Source organism: Phalaenopsis equestris, unplaced genomic scaffold, assembly GCF_001263595.1.
Source record: "Phalaenopsis equestris unplaced genomic scaffold, ASM126359v1 Scaffold000002, whole genome shotgun sequence".
NCBI lineage: Eukaryota > Viridiplantae > Streptophyta > Magnoliopsida > Asparagales > Orchidaceae > Phalaenopsis > Phalaenopsis equestris.
In genome coordinates, this window is record NW_018164444.1 from 39,543,465 (window position 1) to 39,563,674 (window position 20,210).

The following is a 20,210-nucleotide window of genomic DNA, read 5'->3' on the forward strand; positions in this document are numbered from 1 at the left end:
TTCTCCAATTCTCATCACACTTGTCACTTTCAAGAAGTAAGAAATTAAGAAACTAAAATATGCACATCAAATAAACGTTTGCATGAACGTTGAGGAAATCCAATAGACAATAAGTAAGAAGGAGTAGGGCTCATGAATGGAAGACTAAAGGTCCATCAATTAAGCATTCATCATCGGAATATTGAAAGTTCTTTCTAACCAAGTGTAACCCCCGTAAGCTAGGGTCGAAGGTCGATTGAGCAAGGGTCATCCGATTGAAGGTTAAAGCCTATCAAGCCAGGTGAAGGGATCAATTTGCCTCCTCTCATAAATTGAATTAAATGAAGAATCTAACATGAACTACTCAAAGTTGCCCTTGAGATTATTCATCAAGGGCCTAGATGTAGCCATCATACAACTACACGGAGCATTCTTGAAAGATCATATTGTCGAGGAGTGTGTTGTTTATTCAATTTCAATGATTTAACATCTGCCTAATAACCTAACATTGCTTTGTCGTTATGAGTGCTTTACCCAATAATCAACATTTGGCAACTAGACTAGCGCGACCGACCGACAAAACCAAGCCGGTTGAGTAAAGTTTCGATGACCCGAAGACCACTAAGGGTTGAACAGTAACCCCGATTCAACACATTCGGATGAAAATGTCTTGCAAACTAGGACCAGCCGATCTCAACTGACCGAGCATAGGATAGTCAAACCAAAAGTCTGCATATATTTAAACTACTTAAAATAATTTATAATGCCCCCATTAAAGCTATGACAAATATACAGTTTATATATTGTAATCATCCTCTTCTATAAATAGGGGAATCATTTTCTCATAAATGACTAATTTACAATCAAATCTGTGCATTTTTCTCTCATGTCTTATACTCTATTAATTGAGTGCTACTCAGGGATAATTAAGATTCAACAATCTTATTTTAAATACCACAAAATATGTGTTTTACAGCATCAAAATTGTCTTAAAATTTATTGACACCATATTAATCCTTATTATTTATTATATATATATTATATATATATATATATATAATGCCCTTATTGTGATATTCCCCTGCGTCAATGGGGAATCTCTCTCATACCATGAAATCTCTTTGACCATCGTACATCATCCTTAATAAGATCTATGCTGCGCCATCTATCTCTCTCTCCAAATACGAAACGGCGCTGAATTGGAGTGGATCTCCTCGGACGGTAGGGATCTTCTCCATTCTCGATCCTACGGCCATCGACCCCCCCCCCCCCCCCCTTCCCCTCTCCCTCTTCTCCTGCAACGCGTGTGATGACCAGAAAGAACTAAAAAGGAACCGCCTTTCCCCTGTTTCCTTTCCCGTTTGCGTATTTAATTTATTACACATCTATCTCTCTCTCTCTCTCTGTCTACGGCATTACTCGATTTCTCTGCCAGCTACCGTACGCAAGAAATCTTCTTTCTCAGAGTCTTGATTTGTAGGTAATATATTTCGCTTTGGCCATTGGTGAAGTGCTCATTTTAATGTTCTTTTTTTGGCAAATAAAGATTTTGTTTCCGCCTTTCTCAATTAAACTTGCCCAAAGAAACTCCTTTTTTCCTGATTCTCCTCTATATTTCTTGGACTTTGTTTATGGTTTATTCTTTTTGTCTTCCTCTCTGCTATTTTGGTTTTTGTGAAACATAAAGACAATTTATTTTTACCTATTTTTTCCTGCTAGACTGTGCATTGTAATCAAACTGCCTTTTTTTTTAATCCTTTTTTGATACCGTAAGTGATGATTTGGGTTGGAAGTTAATTCCTTTTTGTATTTGTCAAATAAATTCAGAAGCTGTAATTTCTTTTTGGTCAAATAGGCATATGGTTTTCCTTTGCTGTAATCTCTTAGAATTCTTTGTAACCGTCCTTGTTTTTCTGCTGAAATGGGTGGTTCTTTAGATCTGGGACTCTGTAGTTGAATAATTAGCAAGAGATAATTACTCGAGTTTATTAGATTTAAACGTATTTCACGAGCTGTCTTGTTTCTGAATGTTTCATGTGATTGGGTGGTGATTTTACAAAATTCGATCACTTCATCAGAATATGTTTTTCTCTTGCCACGATTTCTCTTGAATCAAGTTTGCTTTATCTGATCTGATGAAAAGGTTTTTTTTTTTCTTCTTCTTTTGTTGTTTATAATATGAATTATACTTGACCTATATGTTAATTTCATTGGCCTTTCTTAGTGTTATTGTAAGGTTCTCGGTGATCTTAGCATTTATATCATTTATTGTTTTATCATTGAAATGTTATTTAGGCTGCTATAATGGAGCTCAATGGCTTGAAGAAAGCAAGTAGGATGGACTTCATTGTTGGAAGAGAAGATATGAAATTTTTCAATGATTTTGGTGAATTTGACCCATGGACAGCATGGGCATACAAGCCACGAACAATTTCCTTGCTATTGTTTGGCACATGTGTTATTATGTATGTCCCTTATTTTATATTGAATTCAATGTTCTTGAGTTCTATTTTATTGCATATCATGTTATTTTGTTTACACTCGTTGATTGGATTTGTTGTTACCTTTTTTTTTTAGGGGGACAATTAGTGTCAATCGGAATTTTTTTTCCCTTTTTTTTTTTGTTTAAAAGGTCTAGTGGCTATTTCTGGTTTTCCTTTCGCTTTAGCATGTGTCATCTTTGATAATTGTTAATAACTTTTTGTTAGTTGACAACCATTTTGACAGGTTTCAATTGCTCTGAAGCTATCTTTTGAACAAAGCTGATTTTCTATTTACTAGATAGTGCTATAGTTCCTTGATTCTTCTTTGGACTTTTTCAAGGCTTTGGAAGTTGTAAAATTTCTTTGATTTTTTTATACCGATATGCTACTTGATAATTGGCTAGATTTTCTTTTATAGTGTAAGCATCTACCATCTAGAACCTAGTAGTTTGCCTCCTTGCTTTGCAAAAATTTCATATTTCTATCTCTGAAATTGTTTTAATTTTTTTTTTGGGATTTTTCAAAGTTTTAAATTTTGATATTTCTAAGATTGTTTTAATTAGAGAAAGTCATCTTAGATGGTTTGGTCCCATTAAACGTCGACCATCTGATGATCCAATTAGGAGTATGTTAAGAAAGGCAGAGGTAGACCTAGGAAGACTTGGGCTTATTGTATAAAAAATGACCTTAATTTATTAGAACTAAATGAAAATATGACACTAAATAGGACGCAATGGAGAAATAGGATTCATGTAGCCGACCCCACTTAGTGAGATTAAGGCTTTGTTGTTGTTGTTGTTGTAAGATTGTTTTAATTAACTATAATGGACTGTCTTCATGAGATAATTATACCTCAAAATAAAACAAATCTATTTTACTCAATTTGATAGGGGCTAGATCTTTGTAAACATAGCGCAAATTTATTTCAGTAATTGAATCTATTGTAGAATAATAGTTCTTTTTTTTTTTTTTTGAGTTGATATATTATTCTTTTGATCATATTTGATCACAATAATAGAATTTTTAGATTCCATGTTTATATTTTTTTCATTGAGCTTTATCATTGTATTTTTATTTTGAACAAGTTACAATCAAAGAATCTTGATGTGCTCCAATGTTATTCTTACATTTCATTAACTTGTGGCTCATCCTTTGTAGACCTCTTATTTTCCATGTCATGAACTTTTTTAATGCCATTTTTTCCGAAATTTCTTATAGAAAACACACATTATCTTTTTTAAGCTTTTGAATTTACTATCAAGACTTGGTTAGCTTTTGGTTTAGGGAGGCACACAACTTCAACTCCATGTCTCATATTTGATGTTGGTGCTGTCTAAATATAATTGCCACCACTGCCTTATTAATCCTATTTTTTTATAATTTTGGAACCTCCTATTTGATAGTTGGGCAAGTGGTGCTTTTGATCCAGAAAGTATGGCTTCAAATGATGTTGTAACATCTGTTAAGAGGTACTCTTATCAACTAATTTTAATATATTTAGTTGGTGATTTGTTGTATATTCTAATGCTGATATAACATTTCACTATTAGTTCAGTGGTCCTATAACAGCTTCAATCTATTGGGCATAGTTTTACATTAGTTGGTTGAGCTTTTGTGTTGCTGTTTTTTTTTAAAAAAAAATCCTTAGTTATTTCTGCTCTGGCAATGAATAATTTTTATGTGAACTTCTTTTTTCGGTATTCTTCAGGGGAGTTTGTGCCATGATTGCAGTTTTTCTAACTTATTCCTTGCTCCAAGCACCTCCAACGTGAGTAAAATTTTTTATTGCAGATTTGTGCTAGTTTTAAATCTAATGATTTTTGAATGTCTTGCATTTTCTGATTTCATTATATCCTCCAGGGTTCTTATCAGGCCGCATCCCGCCATTTGGCGGCTAGTTCATGGAATGGCCGTCGTTTACCTTGTAGCACTTACTTTCTTGCTTTTTCAGGTTTGTTTCGTACCTAATGAATGCCTACTTCAACAGGTTAAAATTTGATTTCTAAGTAGTTGTACAAACCAATTGGACAAATTCTACAAATTTATTTATATGTAGTTACACAATATTGTTCTAATTGTCTACACCTTTCATAGAATCGCGATGATGCCCGCAAATTCATGAAATTTCTTCACGCTGACCTTGGAGTTGGTGAGTGACTTATGTGGCAATTTTTACAATTGTCCCTGATTATTCCTACATTAAAATTTAGTGTTCTTTCTTTTACCTTTTTCCAGAACTGCCTGAAAGGTCTTATGGAACAGATTGTCGTATATATGTGCCTGATAATCCCAAAAGCAGGTTTAACAATGTTTATGTATGATGTCTTCAATCACCATCAAATTTCTTTTCTTTTTTTTTCTTTTAACATTATAGAATATTTATATATTTTGGAAGATTTGCATGCATACCAGTCAATTCTATATATTTACATATCTTACACTAAACTTTGATTTTTTACATTTATAGCACATTACCTATGCATGAAAGGTATATTTCAATTTTAAAAATTAATAATGGTGGTATTTTTAATGTGACATAAAAGATTTGAGTGCTATTATGTAAACATCAAAGTTCAAGTGTTAGATATGTAAATGCATAGGTATTATGTGATATGTATGAAGATGCCCCTTTAATTTTTTTTTTTCATGTTTTTATTCTTGCTTTTAAGGTACTGATTTAATGTTTTAGGTTTTTGTAGGAAACATTATTTGATGAGTTTGTCCTTGCACATATATTTGGTTGGTGGGGGAAGGCCATAATGATACGAAATCAATCTCTTTTGTGGGTCTTATCAGTAGGTTTTGAACTGATGGAGGTAAACTTCCAATCTTTCTCAATTTTTTTTTAATTTTTTTCTTATTTGACTAATATATTTAATAATTTTCAGCTTACTTTTCGTCACATGTTACCAAACTTCAACGAGTGTTGGTGGGATAGTATTATTCTCGATATTTTGGCTTGTAATTGGTTTGGTGAGACTCCAACTCAATTTACTTAGTTTTTCTGCGGTTTCTATGCGCTGAAGTTATATGGTTTGTAATTGTACATCGAACATTCCTTCGTTTCGTGTCAAGTTGAATGCGAAGCATAGCATTTATGAATGTATGCTATGCATTTATGATTATTTTTTTTAGCTAAATGGAATGGGTTTTCAGTTCTATTCTTGTTGTTCTTGATCGTAATTTATGGATTAATTATAATTTATTTTCAGTAAATAATGGTTTATCCAATTTCGGAGGAGCTGTGATAGAATAAATTTCAGGTTAAATTTATAATCCGACATACTTATACTTATGCAACATATTGTTCTATAGTTTTTTTTATGAGACTAAGGTCTCATTTGGAAGAGATTGTTTAGTGCTTTCCTTTGTACATAAATTTAGAAAAGTTGTTTATTTCTTGTTTGGCTGTAATATTTTTGTAAAAACGCTTTTAGAAAAATCTGTTTTTTGTGAAATAGGTTGTCGTTTTCTAATAGCCATGGCTTTTCAAAAAACACCTTTTCAAGTGTAGTAACATCAAATTCAAAAGTTTAATCACATATGGCCTATATAAACTATTCATATCAACATCCACTTGTAAAGGTTTGCTAAAAATAGAACTTAACGGAGAATAAAGTTCATTGGTTGAAATAATGTAAGCAAAGTCAAAAAAATACATCTTAATTAGGAATGATAGGTGGTTCCTTGGAAGAATCAAATTGAAAAACCATTTAAGCATTCATATTGAGTTGTCGTTGATATAGGATGATTATTGAGAGGAGTCTTGTGATAGGCTTCAAGGATCCCAATAGAATATTCACCAACCAAGCTTAAATTCATCATGAATTTGTGAATAATCTGCTATTGGGGTGTCCCAATGAGAATTTGATCACAATTGAAAAAAGGGAGGAGTCTGGCAAGCTTAGAGATCTTGTCTTCAACAAAAATGTTAGCAATTTTTTTTCTTGAATTTTAGATTTGTTATTTTGGTTTAGGTATGTAACTTTTGTTATCGAAAAAATTAGGGAAAGTAGTTGCATGAAGGATGCTAACTATTGGGGACCCTCAACCCCTCAAAAAGATCAATGGAGGATCTAAGAGGGCGATCAAAAGGAGATGTAGTACCCGATGCTATGAAATTTGGAGAAGCCTTCAATGGAAGTGACTAGTTAGGAGGTTGAGACCTGATCTTAGGCGAAGCTAATATGGGATGAGATTGCATTTTGTGTAGAAAGAAGAATGCAAGCATCAACAATAGATACTCAATTTTCTTTATGAAAACAAAGATGCTCGCATCCACTTATAAAGGCTTACCAAACATAGAACCTAAGGAGCATAAAGTTCATTCGTTGAAATAATGTAAATGTAGCCAAACATCTTAAACAGAAACGATCGAAAATGGAAAAACCATTTAAGCATTCATATCGAATAGTCGTTGATATAGTAGGTTTATTGAGAGGAGTATTGTGCAATTTGCTTCTGAAGATAATTTCATAATAGCATGATCGTGGTTAATGATCCCTAAAGAAAATTTACAATCCAAGCTTAAATTTATCATGAATTTGTGAATAATCTCTAATTTGGGGTGACCTAATGAAGAATTTGGTCACAATTGAAAAAAGAGAGTAGTCTAGCAAGCTTAGAGATATCATCTTTAATGAAAATTTGGGCAGTTTCTTGAATTTTAGCTGGTTTTTTTTTTGTTAATGTAGAACTTTTCTTTTTGAAAAAATTTGGGAAGATAGTTGTATAAAGGATGCTAATTATCGGGGATCTAGGTAGCCGATGTTGTGAAAGCAGAAGCCTTTACTAGAAGTGACCAGATAGGAGGTTGAGACTACATTACAATGTGGGATGAGATTGCATTATGTGTAGAAAAAAGAATGCAAGCATCAATAATAGAGACTCGATTTTGTCTATGAAAACAAAGATGCTAGTGACATCAATTTGAAGGAAATTAAGTGATACTCAAAGAGAATAGAAATAGCTGGTGAATGGAAATTTCTGGAACTTCATCTGTGATGATTTTGATGAGCACAGAAAAAAGGTTAGGCCCATGAAACACCTGGAAGCACCAGAGGCCAAGAGAGTCGAGGCTGCCTAATGCAACTACCCTAAGGAGCTTTCAAACTATGATAGGAGCGAAGGAAGAGGCACACTCTAAAACATGAGCAGCGCAGCTAAAATCCCACACAGATGAGGTTAAATGTGCATAAGAGTAAGCAAGCCAAGCGAGAGTTGCTATGTCAAGCAAGCAGAGAAAGGAATCTTGCCAAACTTGATAGAATGATTAGTAAAGGTTAGGTTTTTCCGATGTTCCTATTGCTTATGCTCCCATTCTTTATACTTAAATTAGTGTCATCAACCGTAACGCTTCTCAAATGATTGGAAATTTATACGCACGTCAATTTCTTCCATTTCTTTTTTCTGTAGATCATTGTTTAAATTTGCATAACCTGAGGTGGCCTCAATTCGATTCTAATAGAAAATGTTTCGAGATGTATATCTTGATCAGCTCAAGCGACGTGTACTCATTGGTTGAGGCGCATCTCGCTTCAATTTTGTTGAGGTGTGCACTTCCCATACTTAGATTTTTTTTCCCATTTATTAAATGGTTCAAATACAAACTGAAGTCCCACTCTTCCCTCACCCTAGTGGGGCTTCCCAAAGTTACCTTTTGCTACTTTTGACGTCAGTGCACTGCTTTCGTTATAGCAGCCTCCTGCTCCTGCTGCAGTTGTTTGTTGCTCATGCTATAGCCACCGCTAGTTGCCCTTGCTATTGTTTTCGTTGTCTGCACTTGTAGCTTGATTTTTTATTTTATTCTTATTTTGATCTATTAATGTTATTATGTTGGTCAAACAATCGAAGTGAAAAAATTCTAGTGTGTTAAATTCATCTTATGTCTTATTTTAATATTTTATGTTAATTTTATGTTAGTTTAATGACTTGATAAGTTGATGTTTACGTTATATTTTTCTTATACAAGTTACATTTATATTTTTTGGCTTACACAATTATTATTTCATATAAACACAATGTCCTACGATGTTAATATATCTTTTTTTACTATATATATATCGTAATTTTCAAACTGTGAGATTTAACCGCATACTGCATCAAGTTTTGTGCCTCGCCTCATGAACAGAGAACGCCTCAATATCCGATTGTACGATGTCATCATCAATTTTATGATAGCATTTTTCCAGTTAAAGTTGGCCAGCGATATGAATCATTACTTTTCATTTTTCCTTCCTGAATCTGTCACTAATTTTATAAATTGATCTAGTTGTATATATTCAAGCCATTTATGTCTATATTTTGCAACCTTATTTGGAAGATAAGCTAATTTCACTTCTCTTGGATATAATCACTTACTAATTTATTTTTCCTAATTTTTCTCACTGAAGTAAACCATCAATGATGTTTTACTGCACCATACTACTGTATAATCAATTAAAGATAGGAAGATTTACATACACACCACTTAATTCTTATGTTTATACATATCTAAAACCTATACTTCATTTTTTACATACATGTCACCATACCTATGCATGAAAGGCATATTTCACTTTTCAAAAGTTATTATAGTGGTTTTTTTATGTGGTATGAATGATTTGGGGTATAAATGTAACAAAGTGAAGTTTAGGTGATAGATTTGTAAATACATACGAATTGGGTGGCATGTATCATTCACACTAAAGATGACTCTTTCCTCGTCTTGTTCTGAACTTTCTCTTGCTGTATTAACACCAGTTTCTATTTTTTTTTTTTCTATAAGTTGTAAACAGCAGCTTTTGATATGTAAATAGATAAATAACTGAGTGTTATTGATGTAAATCTTCCATTTATCTTTTTGGACATGGCAGCCTACCTCTCAATGCTATTGCAAATAACAAATTTATCTGATTAGGCATATGGGCTGGAATGCATACTGTGAGGTACTTTGATGGGAGAACATATGAATGGGTTGGCATAAGCCGCCAGCCAAATATCATTGGTAAGGTATGCCTCATTAGTTCTTCCATTACTTCTAAATCTTTTTTGTATGATTTCTTTGTTATCTTTTGAAATAATAGGTGATTGAAGAAATTTTATTCAGCTTTGTGCTTGTTTGCACCATTAGTAATTAACTAATAATTATACATGATGAGCCTACTATTTCCTGATAAATAATTCACGTTATAATCCTATAATTGCAGCATATATAATTTATTAAGAGTAAACCTTCATTTTTTCTTGGAAGATTTACATGCAATCCACTCAATTCTTATGTATTTACATATCTATCACCTAAACTTCAATTTTTACAAGAATGTCAACTTACTTGTGCATGAAAATGTGTATTTCACATTTTAAAAGTTAAAATGATGGCGTTTTTTATGTGATATGAAAGATTTGGATGGTTTAAGTTTAAAGGTAAATTTTAGCAGTTAGATATGTAAATACATAGGATTTTGGTGGTATGTATGTAAATGCCTTGAGTTACTCTTCTTGTAACTTGTAAGCAAAGTTGACTGTCGTACAGAGGAAGTTTAGTATAGGAAATTAGATTTATTAAAGATAAATAAAATAATATAAAACAATATATTTTCTAAAAATACATTCACAGTTTCGCCCAAATCTTTAACATCACATAAAAAACACCACAATCATTACTTTTTCAAAAGTGAAATATACCTATTTATAGGGTTATAAGTGTAAATATCAAATTTTCGGTGTTAGATATGTGAATACAAAAGAATTGTGTGTGGTATGTATGTAAATTTCCCTTTCCCTTTGTGCATTTACATACATGCCACAAAACTCTTAAGGTATTTATATGCCAAACTCCTAAACATTCATATTTACATGCATACCATTTAAACCTTTCATTACTTCTTAAAAGATGAAATACACATTTTCATATATAGTTTTATGACACCAAAATGTTATAACTGTGAATATCGAACTTAAGGTGTTAGAAATGTGAATGCATATGAATTCATGGGCATGCATGTAAATTTATGACATCTGTATTTATTTGTGTGGGCATATAAAAAGGTGAAGAGAACGTTGGAGCAGTTCACTCCAGCTCGGTGGGACAAAGATGAGTGGCACCCCATGCTCGGTCCTCTGAGATTTGTTCAGGTTCTGAGCCTCTGCGTCGTCTTCATGACTGTGGAGCTCAACACATTCTTTCTCAAGTTTTGCTTGTGGATTCCACCCAGAAATCCTCTTGTAATTTACAGACTTATCCTCTGGTGGTTAATTGCAATTCCCACCATACGTGAATACAACAATTATTTGCAGGACAGGTCCTCCCTCCCTCTCTCTCTCTCTCTCTCTCTCTTCTAACTGAATAGACTACTGTGCATAATCTGCAGAGAAACTTTAGAGTTGCAGCTGTGTTACAGATACAATGTTACAGAGCACAATTCTTATATGTTTATATACTAAATTTTCATATTTATATAATAGCACTGAAATCTTTAATTTGCAGTGGTGTGACAGAAAATTGCTGTTGACTGTGTCACAAATGTGAATATGAAATTTTAGGTGTACATGCATGAATTCTTATATATTTACATATCTAACTCCTAAAATTCAAGTTTTACATCTATGTCATGCCATCTATGCATGAAAATTTGAATTTCACTTTTTAAAAGTTAAAATAATGATACTTTTGATGTGATATTAAAGATTGAGGCGGTATATATATAAAAAATAAACCGATGCATGATCAATTGTTTCATTTGTTCTTATACTTTTACCCATTCTGATTGTAATTTTGTTATTTTAATGATATTATTTCAGAAAACCAGTGAAGAAAGTTGGAGTATTTTGTTGGCTTTCCCTCGCAATCTGCATATTGGAGCTTCTCATCTGCATCAAATTCGGCCATGGTGAGCTCAACTCTCATTATTCTTTTCACTAATCTTCTAACACTTAAAACTTTTTACATTTATACCTGCCAAATCTTTCATATCTCATAAAAAATATCACCATTTTAACTTTTCAAAAAATAAAACTCACCATGTTATGCATAGATAAGGTGGCATGTGTAAAATTGATGTTCTGGTGTTGGAAATACATGGGAATTAAGTAGCCTGCATGTAAATCTTTTCTTTTTCATGCATTTTGAGCTAATTTGATAACTTAATTTATTCAGGTCTTTTCCCTCAATCAATGCCACTTTGGCTGATAATTTCCTGGTCATCTGTGGGCTCTGCGTTACTCATTTTCCTATTATTTTGGACTTGTCGGATTCATCAGAGCATGCAGAAAAAGAAGCAATAATTGCAGTTTCTTCCTGTTTTTTTATTTATTTATTATTATTAATATTCCTTTTGTGTATATTAATGCTTCGTCGTCGGCAAAGCTTGAAAGCAGCCTAGCAGTTACGGATTGTTTGGGGCAGTTGCAGCTGTTTGAAGAAGCTGTGTTAAACAGATGCAGAAGAAATTACAGTTCAAGAAGCTCTGGTGGTTATTACAATTTTATTTTATTTTCAAAATGTCTGACCTCAGCTTTCAGGCAACCACCGCTCAGATTGCAAAACACAACTTCCCGCCATATCTTTTTGAAAAAAACAGATAAAATATAATTTTGTCAAATGCATGAAAGTATGGTGCGGCACCGTCGCCTTCACAGCATTGCCCCCAAGCAAAACCAAGTGCCTTGTGAGCTTATTTTTTGCTACTGACGCTTTTTTTTTGCTATCATCTGATAAAAATGTATCCAGACGATGCAAAAAAAAAAAAAAAAAAAAACGGCCATTTTTGTAGTCGGCAATGTATGGTTGTTTTTCTAATAATTTAATTCAGAAAATAATATTGTTTTTTTTTTGTTTGTTTGTTTATATTTTTGAGTGTTAGCGCCTAAAGTTGCACTTTTTATTTTGAAGAGTTTAGCTTGTCTTTCTTCTTTTTTATTTATTAGCATGCATAGAACTTGAGATTTGGCTATTTACAAAAAAAGCTTCATTTTTTAGCAGTTTTTCAAATTCTAACTCAAATATCAAAATTCACAATAAAAGCTAACATGTGTTTTTTATTTTTATCAAATGTTGAATGATTTGATTGTGATGTGTAAATTCATAAATTTAGTAGCTTGAAAAATGACCCTTCATTTCAGTGCTAGATTTGTAAGTAGTAAAGTTTTGAGAGGTTTGAATGTAATTATCTCAATTTGTTGTTATTATTATTATTATTTTTGAGAGATTTTTTTTTAGAATTATATGCATCTCTGCGTTTCTCCCATAAAATATTTAGACTTAGAATAAATAGGAGTGGACATCTATCCTAATAAAAGAGATTCACCTAAAAGTAGTGGTAGACCGTCCCTCATGGACCGATCCAAGCCACCTTCACTCATGGGAGTTCACGGAATTGTAGATGTATGGTAGCAATGTACACAAAATATGCCTTGTGGGTTCCTTCAACGTCAGTCTCTTAGGGTTGGGGAGTTTTGATCTCATCTGTCGAAGTTTTTATCTCCTCATGGTAGTCAGGTTGGTCATGTTAAAGGTATTGGAAATATTGAAAGCTCCTGGTAAGTCAATCATTTAGGAGCTGTCATTCTAAATCATATATTGATAGAATAAATACACATTCACTTTTGACACAAATTGCTGGAGATATATTATGACATAAATCCTCAAAAGCCCAATCCCAAGCAAATAAATATATAATTTGCTACTCTCAATTCTGGTATTCAATGGGATGCATCTGATAAACAAATATGTAAAGAGAAAACAACTTTAGAATGAATTGTGTGGCAGGATAAGCCACTCTCATTAGCATCCACTCGGAAGAATCTTCTTCTACACTAGGATCCGGATACAATTTTATAATTTTCTTTCCTGCAAAGATTTTGAGGCGATCCCTAAGGCACACCGCTGAATTGATTTAAATTCTTAATTGACTCCCTATTGTTTTCCAAAACTAACTCAAAATCTTCTCATCTCTGATAAGTTGGATCTCTCTTAGTAGGGACAACTCAGGATATCTACTATATATTTTAAAGGTCCAAGATCCTTTTATATGAAGTTGTTATGTGTCTAATATTGATTTCTCAATCTCATGGCCCTTTCGGATATCCAATGCCAATCTTGTTGATGTTCAAAAATATAGGTCGAGGCACCACAACCTCATACATAGTATGTACGCTCGTTATTTCGAGCGTACTAACTTTTAGAATATATGTTGTCAACTCAATTGAAGTTTCTCTCCTGGGTTCAATAGGAATCGTTGACAACTCTTCCTCGTCAGTTGGAAGTTAAGAAGCATCTCTGAAATCTTCACCTTCTCGTAGATCACTTTTTATCTCTTCAGCTGCTCCCTGATCCATGAAAGGGATCATTCTTTCACTTCTGCAATATGATTCAGTATGATCAAATCCCTGACACTTGAAACACTTTCTCACTATAACGAATTTGGCACTGTGGATTGGTTTTACTCGTTCTTCATTTTGACCTAGTGCCTCTTCGGGCGAGGCCGACTTGGCTATTCTTATGAGTGTACTCTGGCTATAAGATCCTTGGGTTAAACCTTTTATGTAAAATTTGGGGTTTCGTCCGGTGATATAGTCTCTCCACTTCTGAAGTTGGGGTTTGAACTAGCATGTAATGAACTAATAAGTATTGGCGCTGCATCTCCCGTTTCATATTGGACTAAGTAGTAATCTTATCTTTTCCTTCATGTTGGTATATGTGCTTCAAAATTTTCTATCAAAATAACACATCAACTATTAAGGTCAATAACACATCAACTATTAATTATCTTATCTTTTCCTTCTTGCTAGCAACTAGTTTCAAAATTTCATTCAATGGGACGTCCTAGCACTCAAAGACACATATTAAGGTCTAGAGGCAATTGAAATATTGCATGTCACACCTTCGGGTTAAATGTTCTTCATACTTGAAATACACATGATGTAAAAAAGGTTCACTTAATCCCTTCGATCTAGCAAGATGTTGTCGTAGCACCCTTCTCAAATATTGCATTTCACACCTTCGAGTTAAATGTTCTTCATACTTAAAATCCACATGATTGAAAAAGGTTCACTTCATGCCTTAGATCTAGCAAGACGTTGTCGTAGCTACGAGTGCCTCGTCTAAATTGCCTCCTCTTGAAGGGGGCGAGCCTCAGTTTTTGGTTGTCGAATTTTACACTACATATCTTCCCTTGAAATTCCTGGGACACTACTTTGTAAAATTCTCATAAACTGTATTGTGTCCTTTCTCCTCAATCAGGCTTCCGATAATTATCTCCTAGGTGGAATGGCTAGTTTTTGGGTGTGAGTAGATGGAAAAAGGCGTGTAAGGTTGATGTAGGGCAAGAAAGAAAAAATTTAGGAGGAGATAGGTTTGGGTGTGACAGATGCTAGAAACCTTAGGATATGATTAGAGTTAGGCTAACTATGATATCAAATAATATCAGAGTAAACCAAAACCACTATAGAAAAAGTAAATAGTATTGTTGAAAGCAAATATGTGATTACTATCAAACACACTTGAAAGGAAAAATACAACTCACACGACACAAAAACTTATTTTAGGTTGGATTTCTGGCGATGTTGGTAACGATTAAGGGGGCTTGGATAGTTGGTAGCAAGGTGGGGGAAGGAGTTTCAGGACTATGGATGAGGGACAACAACTATTATGGGTGCTAGAATAGTAGGGCAGCAAGGGGATGACAACCCGAACATTAGGAGTTTGTTGTTTGCGGCAACTAGAGTCGGTAGCTACACAAGATGTTAGCCATGTAGACTGTAGTTGGTTACGTAGGCTGTAGTGGTGAGTTGTGAAAATGTGTATAGGTTGTTGGGGTCGAAGTCGGAAGCTGCACGAGTTGTGAACAACGTTGGTCATAGTTGGTCATATAGGTCGTAGTGGTGAGCTATTTTGATGCTCGTAGACCGCAGAGGGCCTGTTTGAGAGTTGCATGAGCTATGGACCTCGTAGGCCTTAGTTGGTCGTGTAGACCGTAGTGATGAACTGTGTTGAAGTACGTGGATAGTAGGAGTCAGAGTTGAGGGTTGAATGTGATATGGACCGTGCTTAGGCCTTAGCTAGTCATGTAAGTAGTAGTAGTGAGCTGTGATAACTTTCGTAAGCCATGGGGGCCACGACATGCAAACAGTGTAGGTCGTAATTGGTCACGTAGGTTGTAGTGGTAAGCTGTGATAACTTTCGTAAGACATGGGGGCCAAAGTCCAAAGCTTTAAGGAGAGAGCTTTAGGAGTCCAGAGAAAATCACTGTTTTCGGAGTGTGTCGTTGAAGCCTTAATTGGGGTGCGTTATTACACCATCTATAGAAACATCACTACATCGTATCGTTGAAAGGTCATTACATTGTATCTGGGGCGCATTGTTACACAATCCTTTGAAGACGCCATTACATCGTATTCGAGGTGCAGTTTTACACCGTTTGTAAGGAGCTTTATGGGTCCACAATGTACACTGGGATTTCATAGTGATTGAAGTTTGCCCACAATTGCATAAGCAAGATGCTGACAATGGTCGGTGGCGTCCGACGAGAGTGGCCAGCAGCAACTAGGGAGCAGTGGTTAGGGGCTGTAGGTGTAGGAGGTCGATTGTGGCTAGCAGTTGCAAGGAGTCGAAGGCCGATGGTGATCGACTACGGTTGGGGGGCTACAGAAGTTGGAGGTTTATGCTGGATCGTCGGTGCAAAATCCTAGACTTCAGCTCCCCTTTTTCCAGGCATTGGCCTCCCTCTTACTTTGGGTCTAGTGGGCTCTATTTATGGAATGTAAATTACAAATAAGGAAGGAATTCAAACCACTCTTGATCAGATGATTCAGAAAAGATCCTTTTGATTGAATGACATTTGAGTTTTTTAATGATGTTGAGATTGAGTGATATTGAGCTCATTGGATTCATCTTATCAATATGCTCGATTTCACCATAATTTTGCCTGATTTAGAATAAAAAAGACCTAGTTATGTATGAAAAAGTTTCTCAAAGCAGTTTAATAGCTCTAACAAATCTTGGTTTGAGTTGGATTGGATCAATTTTGGTATTGTCATATCCATCTTGTCGAGTTGGTCAATTTAATTGCAAGTTGGTTAAAATCAAAATTCTTTATGATTTTTAATCAGAGTTTGAATATTTTTTTCCCAAAAAGTTGCATCCAGATTTACGTCATAGCTTAAGATTCCTGCCGGATGATAAATCTGTTAATGACATATCAAAGTTATTAGTAAATGCATTTCATTCTCGCACGTACTAAATTTATACTTCTTAATATCATCGGAAAAATTCATACTTAAAGCTGAATTTAACTAGTAATTTGCCTACACACATGCATACGCCCATACATACTTTAAAGCTCATCTTATATGGTTAGAATAACTGCTTAGAAATCATGATTAATGCATATAACCACCGATATGATCCCAACTAATCAATTTAAGTTACTAATCCAATCTCAAGTTTTAATTTAATCTTATGAATTTGAGTGAGCTCAAAAGGCCATCTCAATTAGTATGAGAGAGAGATTGATTTTGATTCATGCAGTCATCATAAAATTACAAAAAAGAATGATCAAATAAAATATAAATAATAAAAAAGGGAATTTATATACATAGTATTTACATATCTCACCCTTAAACTTTTATTTTTACACATCACTTAAAATTATATATCACATCAAAAATAGTATTATTTTTAAGTTTTAAAAGCAAAATACATATCTTCAAGCATATGTTTAAAACACCAAATGTCATATACATAGGCTGTCAAAACGGGTCGTTTGCGAACAGCTTATGTTCGACTCGTTAAGAAGTTTGTGTTCGATTTGCTCGATAAGTTAACGAGCTGAAAACAAACATTTTTTTTTTTGTGCTTGGTATATAAATGTGCCGAACACGAACAATTCGTTTGTGTTCGGCTTATTTTGGCTCGAAATACTACTCATCAATTATATATATATATTGACTACAAGGCTCCAAAGATTTATAATCAATTAAAAGAATATATTAAATTATATTTAGATGATATTTTAATATAAATTATAAGATTTAAATCTTGCCCCAACCTTAACATCCTACGGTTGTATGATTAGGGTTGTCAAAACGATTTTTTGTTTGCGAACAACTCGTGTTCAGCTTGCTAAACAAACAAACCGAACACAAATACACATTCTTTGTTCGAAATATAAACGTCCCGAAGATGAATAGTGATATTTTTTAACAAGCCGAACATGAGATGAGCATGTGCTCGCTTTGGCTCGAACAAAGGCTTGTTCATTCATATTCAACTTGTTTTGGCTTGAAATACTACTCATCAATTTTATATATATATAGACAAAGGCTACAAAGATTTATAATCAATTAAAATTATCAATTAAAAAAATAGAATAAAAATATATTAAATTATATTGAGATGATATCTTAATATAAATAATAAGATTTAAATCTTGCCCCAACTCTTTACATCCTACGGTTGCATGAATAGGGTTGTCAAAACTACTTTTTATTCGCGAACAGCTTGTGTTCGGCTCGCTAAACAAACGAACCGAACACGAACACACTTTCTTTACCCCTACATATATATGAATGTAAAATTTTTTTAGATACATAAATACATGAACTCTTTTCTAATAAAAAATCACATGATATAAGTAAATAAAATATAAATTTTAAATACGTTTAATAACAACCTAAAATTTTTAAATTTAAGTTCTTTTAAATTTATTTATAGTAATGCTTTGTAAAGGAAAAAAAATTGTAATTTTTACGAACCAATCATTCAAAATAATATCATTTTAATCACATAAATTTTAAATTTAATATTTTAATTATTTTTTAGTGAAAATATTGAACGATTAAAATATAATATTTAAATTTGAATGATTAAAATATTACATTAAATATATTAAATAATTGGTAGGTAAAAAAAAAAAAAAATTCTTGACAAATCTTCCTTGCACGGTCGAACTAATTTCAGAGGATTACATTAGCTGTTCCAACTAATAAATGGTCGACGGTTGATTAATCCCCTCATGACTTCGATCCGTCCGCCGCTCGTCCCCCCCTTAAATTCTCCACTTATCATTTCTGCTGGAACACGCTAGTCCGCCGTCTCCCGGATCAGAGATGCAGGCGTCGATTGCTCTCTCGTTCTACACGCCGGTAATCTCCAGATCCGATCCGGTGAGGAGATTCTTCACAGCCGGTGTTGGCGTCCAACCGCCGGAGCCAAGCTTCTGCCGACTCCAAGGGCAAGCATTGCGGTTCTGCGTGCCAAAGCTTGCGGGGGCGGGCAGGATTTCGAAGTTTGGTTATTCTCGGAAGCTATGCAGGACGACCTTGGCTGCAGTCAGCGATAATGGCAGCATGGGGAAGGGGTTCGACTACGATCTCGTTATTATTGGAGCTGGTGTTGGTGGTCACGGGGCGGCGTTGCATGCCGTGGAGAAGGTACGAGCACGACCTTCTTTAGCTTGATGCCGAGTGCAATGTATTTCTTGGGGTTTCCTTTATTGGAGTTGGTGGAGCATTTCGTGCTGTATTGCGTGCAGAAATCTGAGTTATTTAGAGTTGTAGCTAGAGTGGTAGCAATTGTATGTCATATTGCACTACTTTGAGCTCTCTTCCCGAAATATACATGCACGTTAGGATCTTCATTTTTTATCACTACCTCACCGAATTATTTATTGTGTTCCATATCAATTTATGACCTATTAAAATATGTATTATCATCTTAATGTTACCCAATAAAATTATATAAGACGACGTAAGCAGTAATAATATCAGCTTAAACACTAAAAAAAACAAAAACTGTCATACATAAGTTAAAATTTGAAACTTTTTCTTCCGGGTATCAAATTTTCTTTCCATTATATTACATAATTAAGCATGACAGTGATTGTATAGCTTCTATGCTGTTGAGTTTCTGCGAGATTCTGTTTGCATTTTTAGTACAACTCACTTGCTGTCATTTCTCTCTTCTCTTAATCAACAATACTTCCCTTTTGGGCTAACATTCTTCACCATTCTCCCTTAACTAGTAGTTTGTGTGAAATATCCTTTGGGGACTATGCTGGTGAGTTGTGTACCTTTTGAGACATGTGGCTTGTAGATCAATTTGCTCTCCATTTTTCTTATGATGGGCCCATCCACCTGCAATTTTCGGATTGAGTTATTGGCAATGCTAATGATAAACTTGTTATCACAACACGTTGTTATAGGATATATTTTTTTTTATTCTCAAATCATTAAGTATAATTTTAAATCATACAAGTTCACAAATTTATTGTGCAAATTCTCTAAACTCAGATTTTGTACTTGACCTTGAGAACATGAGTTGTTTTTTACGTATCATGTTACAAGTTCTTCTCTTAATCATGTGCAAAAACTTGGAGTTGATACTCTTATCAATAGGTGAATAGGTGATCTTGCATAATCAGTATCAATATTGCATTCCAATTTTATAGTTCATGTTTTTTGCAGAGAATTCCTTTTTCTAGGTTTGAATTTAATTTCACTAGAATTTTATTTGCAGTTTGAAGGTAAGACTTCTTTGGTTAATGCATAAATTGATTTATGAGGTTTACTCCAAATTCTATATCTTGGTATGGGACAATAAGTCAGTTTCCTAATCGATCTTTGATATCATCTATTGTTAACTTTTGTTTCTTTTTCATTAGAGTCTAGTTTCTAGCTTGGCTATATTGGAGCTTCATTTGGCTTTTAATTAATTTTTTTTGTTTCTATTAACCGATCTAAGACATTCTATTGAGAGTTAAATATCTCTTT

At 33.9% G+C, this 20,210-nt stretch overlaps 2 protein-coding genes across 5 annotated transcripts in view; both read left to right on the forward strand.

Moving 5' to 3' along the window:
- The first annotated feature begins 1,177 nt into the window (after nt 1-1,177).
- On the forward strand, nt 1,178-12,129 carry LOC110039580 (CDP-diacylglycerol--serine O-phosphatidyltransferase 1). 4 transcript variants are annotated; one of them, XM_020744699.1, is made up of 13 exons: nt 1,178-1,200; nt 2,275-2,444; nt 3,866-3,931; nt 4,171-4,230; nt 4,323-4,413; nt 4,557-4,611; nt 4,698-4,777; nt 5,162-5,278; nt 5,351-5,435; nt 9,361-9,452; nt 10,491-10,744; nt 11,244-11,332; nt 11,599-12,129. In XM_020744699.1, exons 2-13 carry the CDS (start codon nt 2,284-2,286, stop codon nt 11,724-11,726), a joined length of 1,278 nt encoding a protein of 425 aa, XP_020600358.1. In that variant the 5' UTR covers nt 1,178-1,200; nt 2,275-2,283; the 3' UTR covers nt 11,727-12,129. The 4 variants fall into 4 exon arrangements, with proteins under 4 accessions (XP_020600358.1, XP_020600356.1, XP_020600359.1 ...); XM_020744697.1 differs by lacking the exon at nt 1,178-1,200 and adding an exon at nt 1,263-1,459; XM_020744698.1 differs by lacking the exon at nt 1,178-1,200 and adding an exon at nt 1,723-2,122.
- A 6,271-nt stretch (nt 12,130-18,400) lies between these two features.
- Nucleotides 18,401-20,210, forward strand: part of LOC110023460 (dihydrolipoyl dehydrogenase 2, chloroplastic-like) — a 48,917-nt gene continuing 47,107 nt past the window's right edge. Inside the window, exon 1 of the mRNA XM_020722898.1 lies at nt 18,401-18,872. Within this exon, the coding sequence (XP_020578557.1) occupies nt 18,549-18,872 (324 nt within the window). The 5' untranslated portion in view covers nt 18,401-18,548. The remainder of the gene's footprint in view (nt 18,873-20,210) is intronic.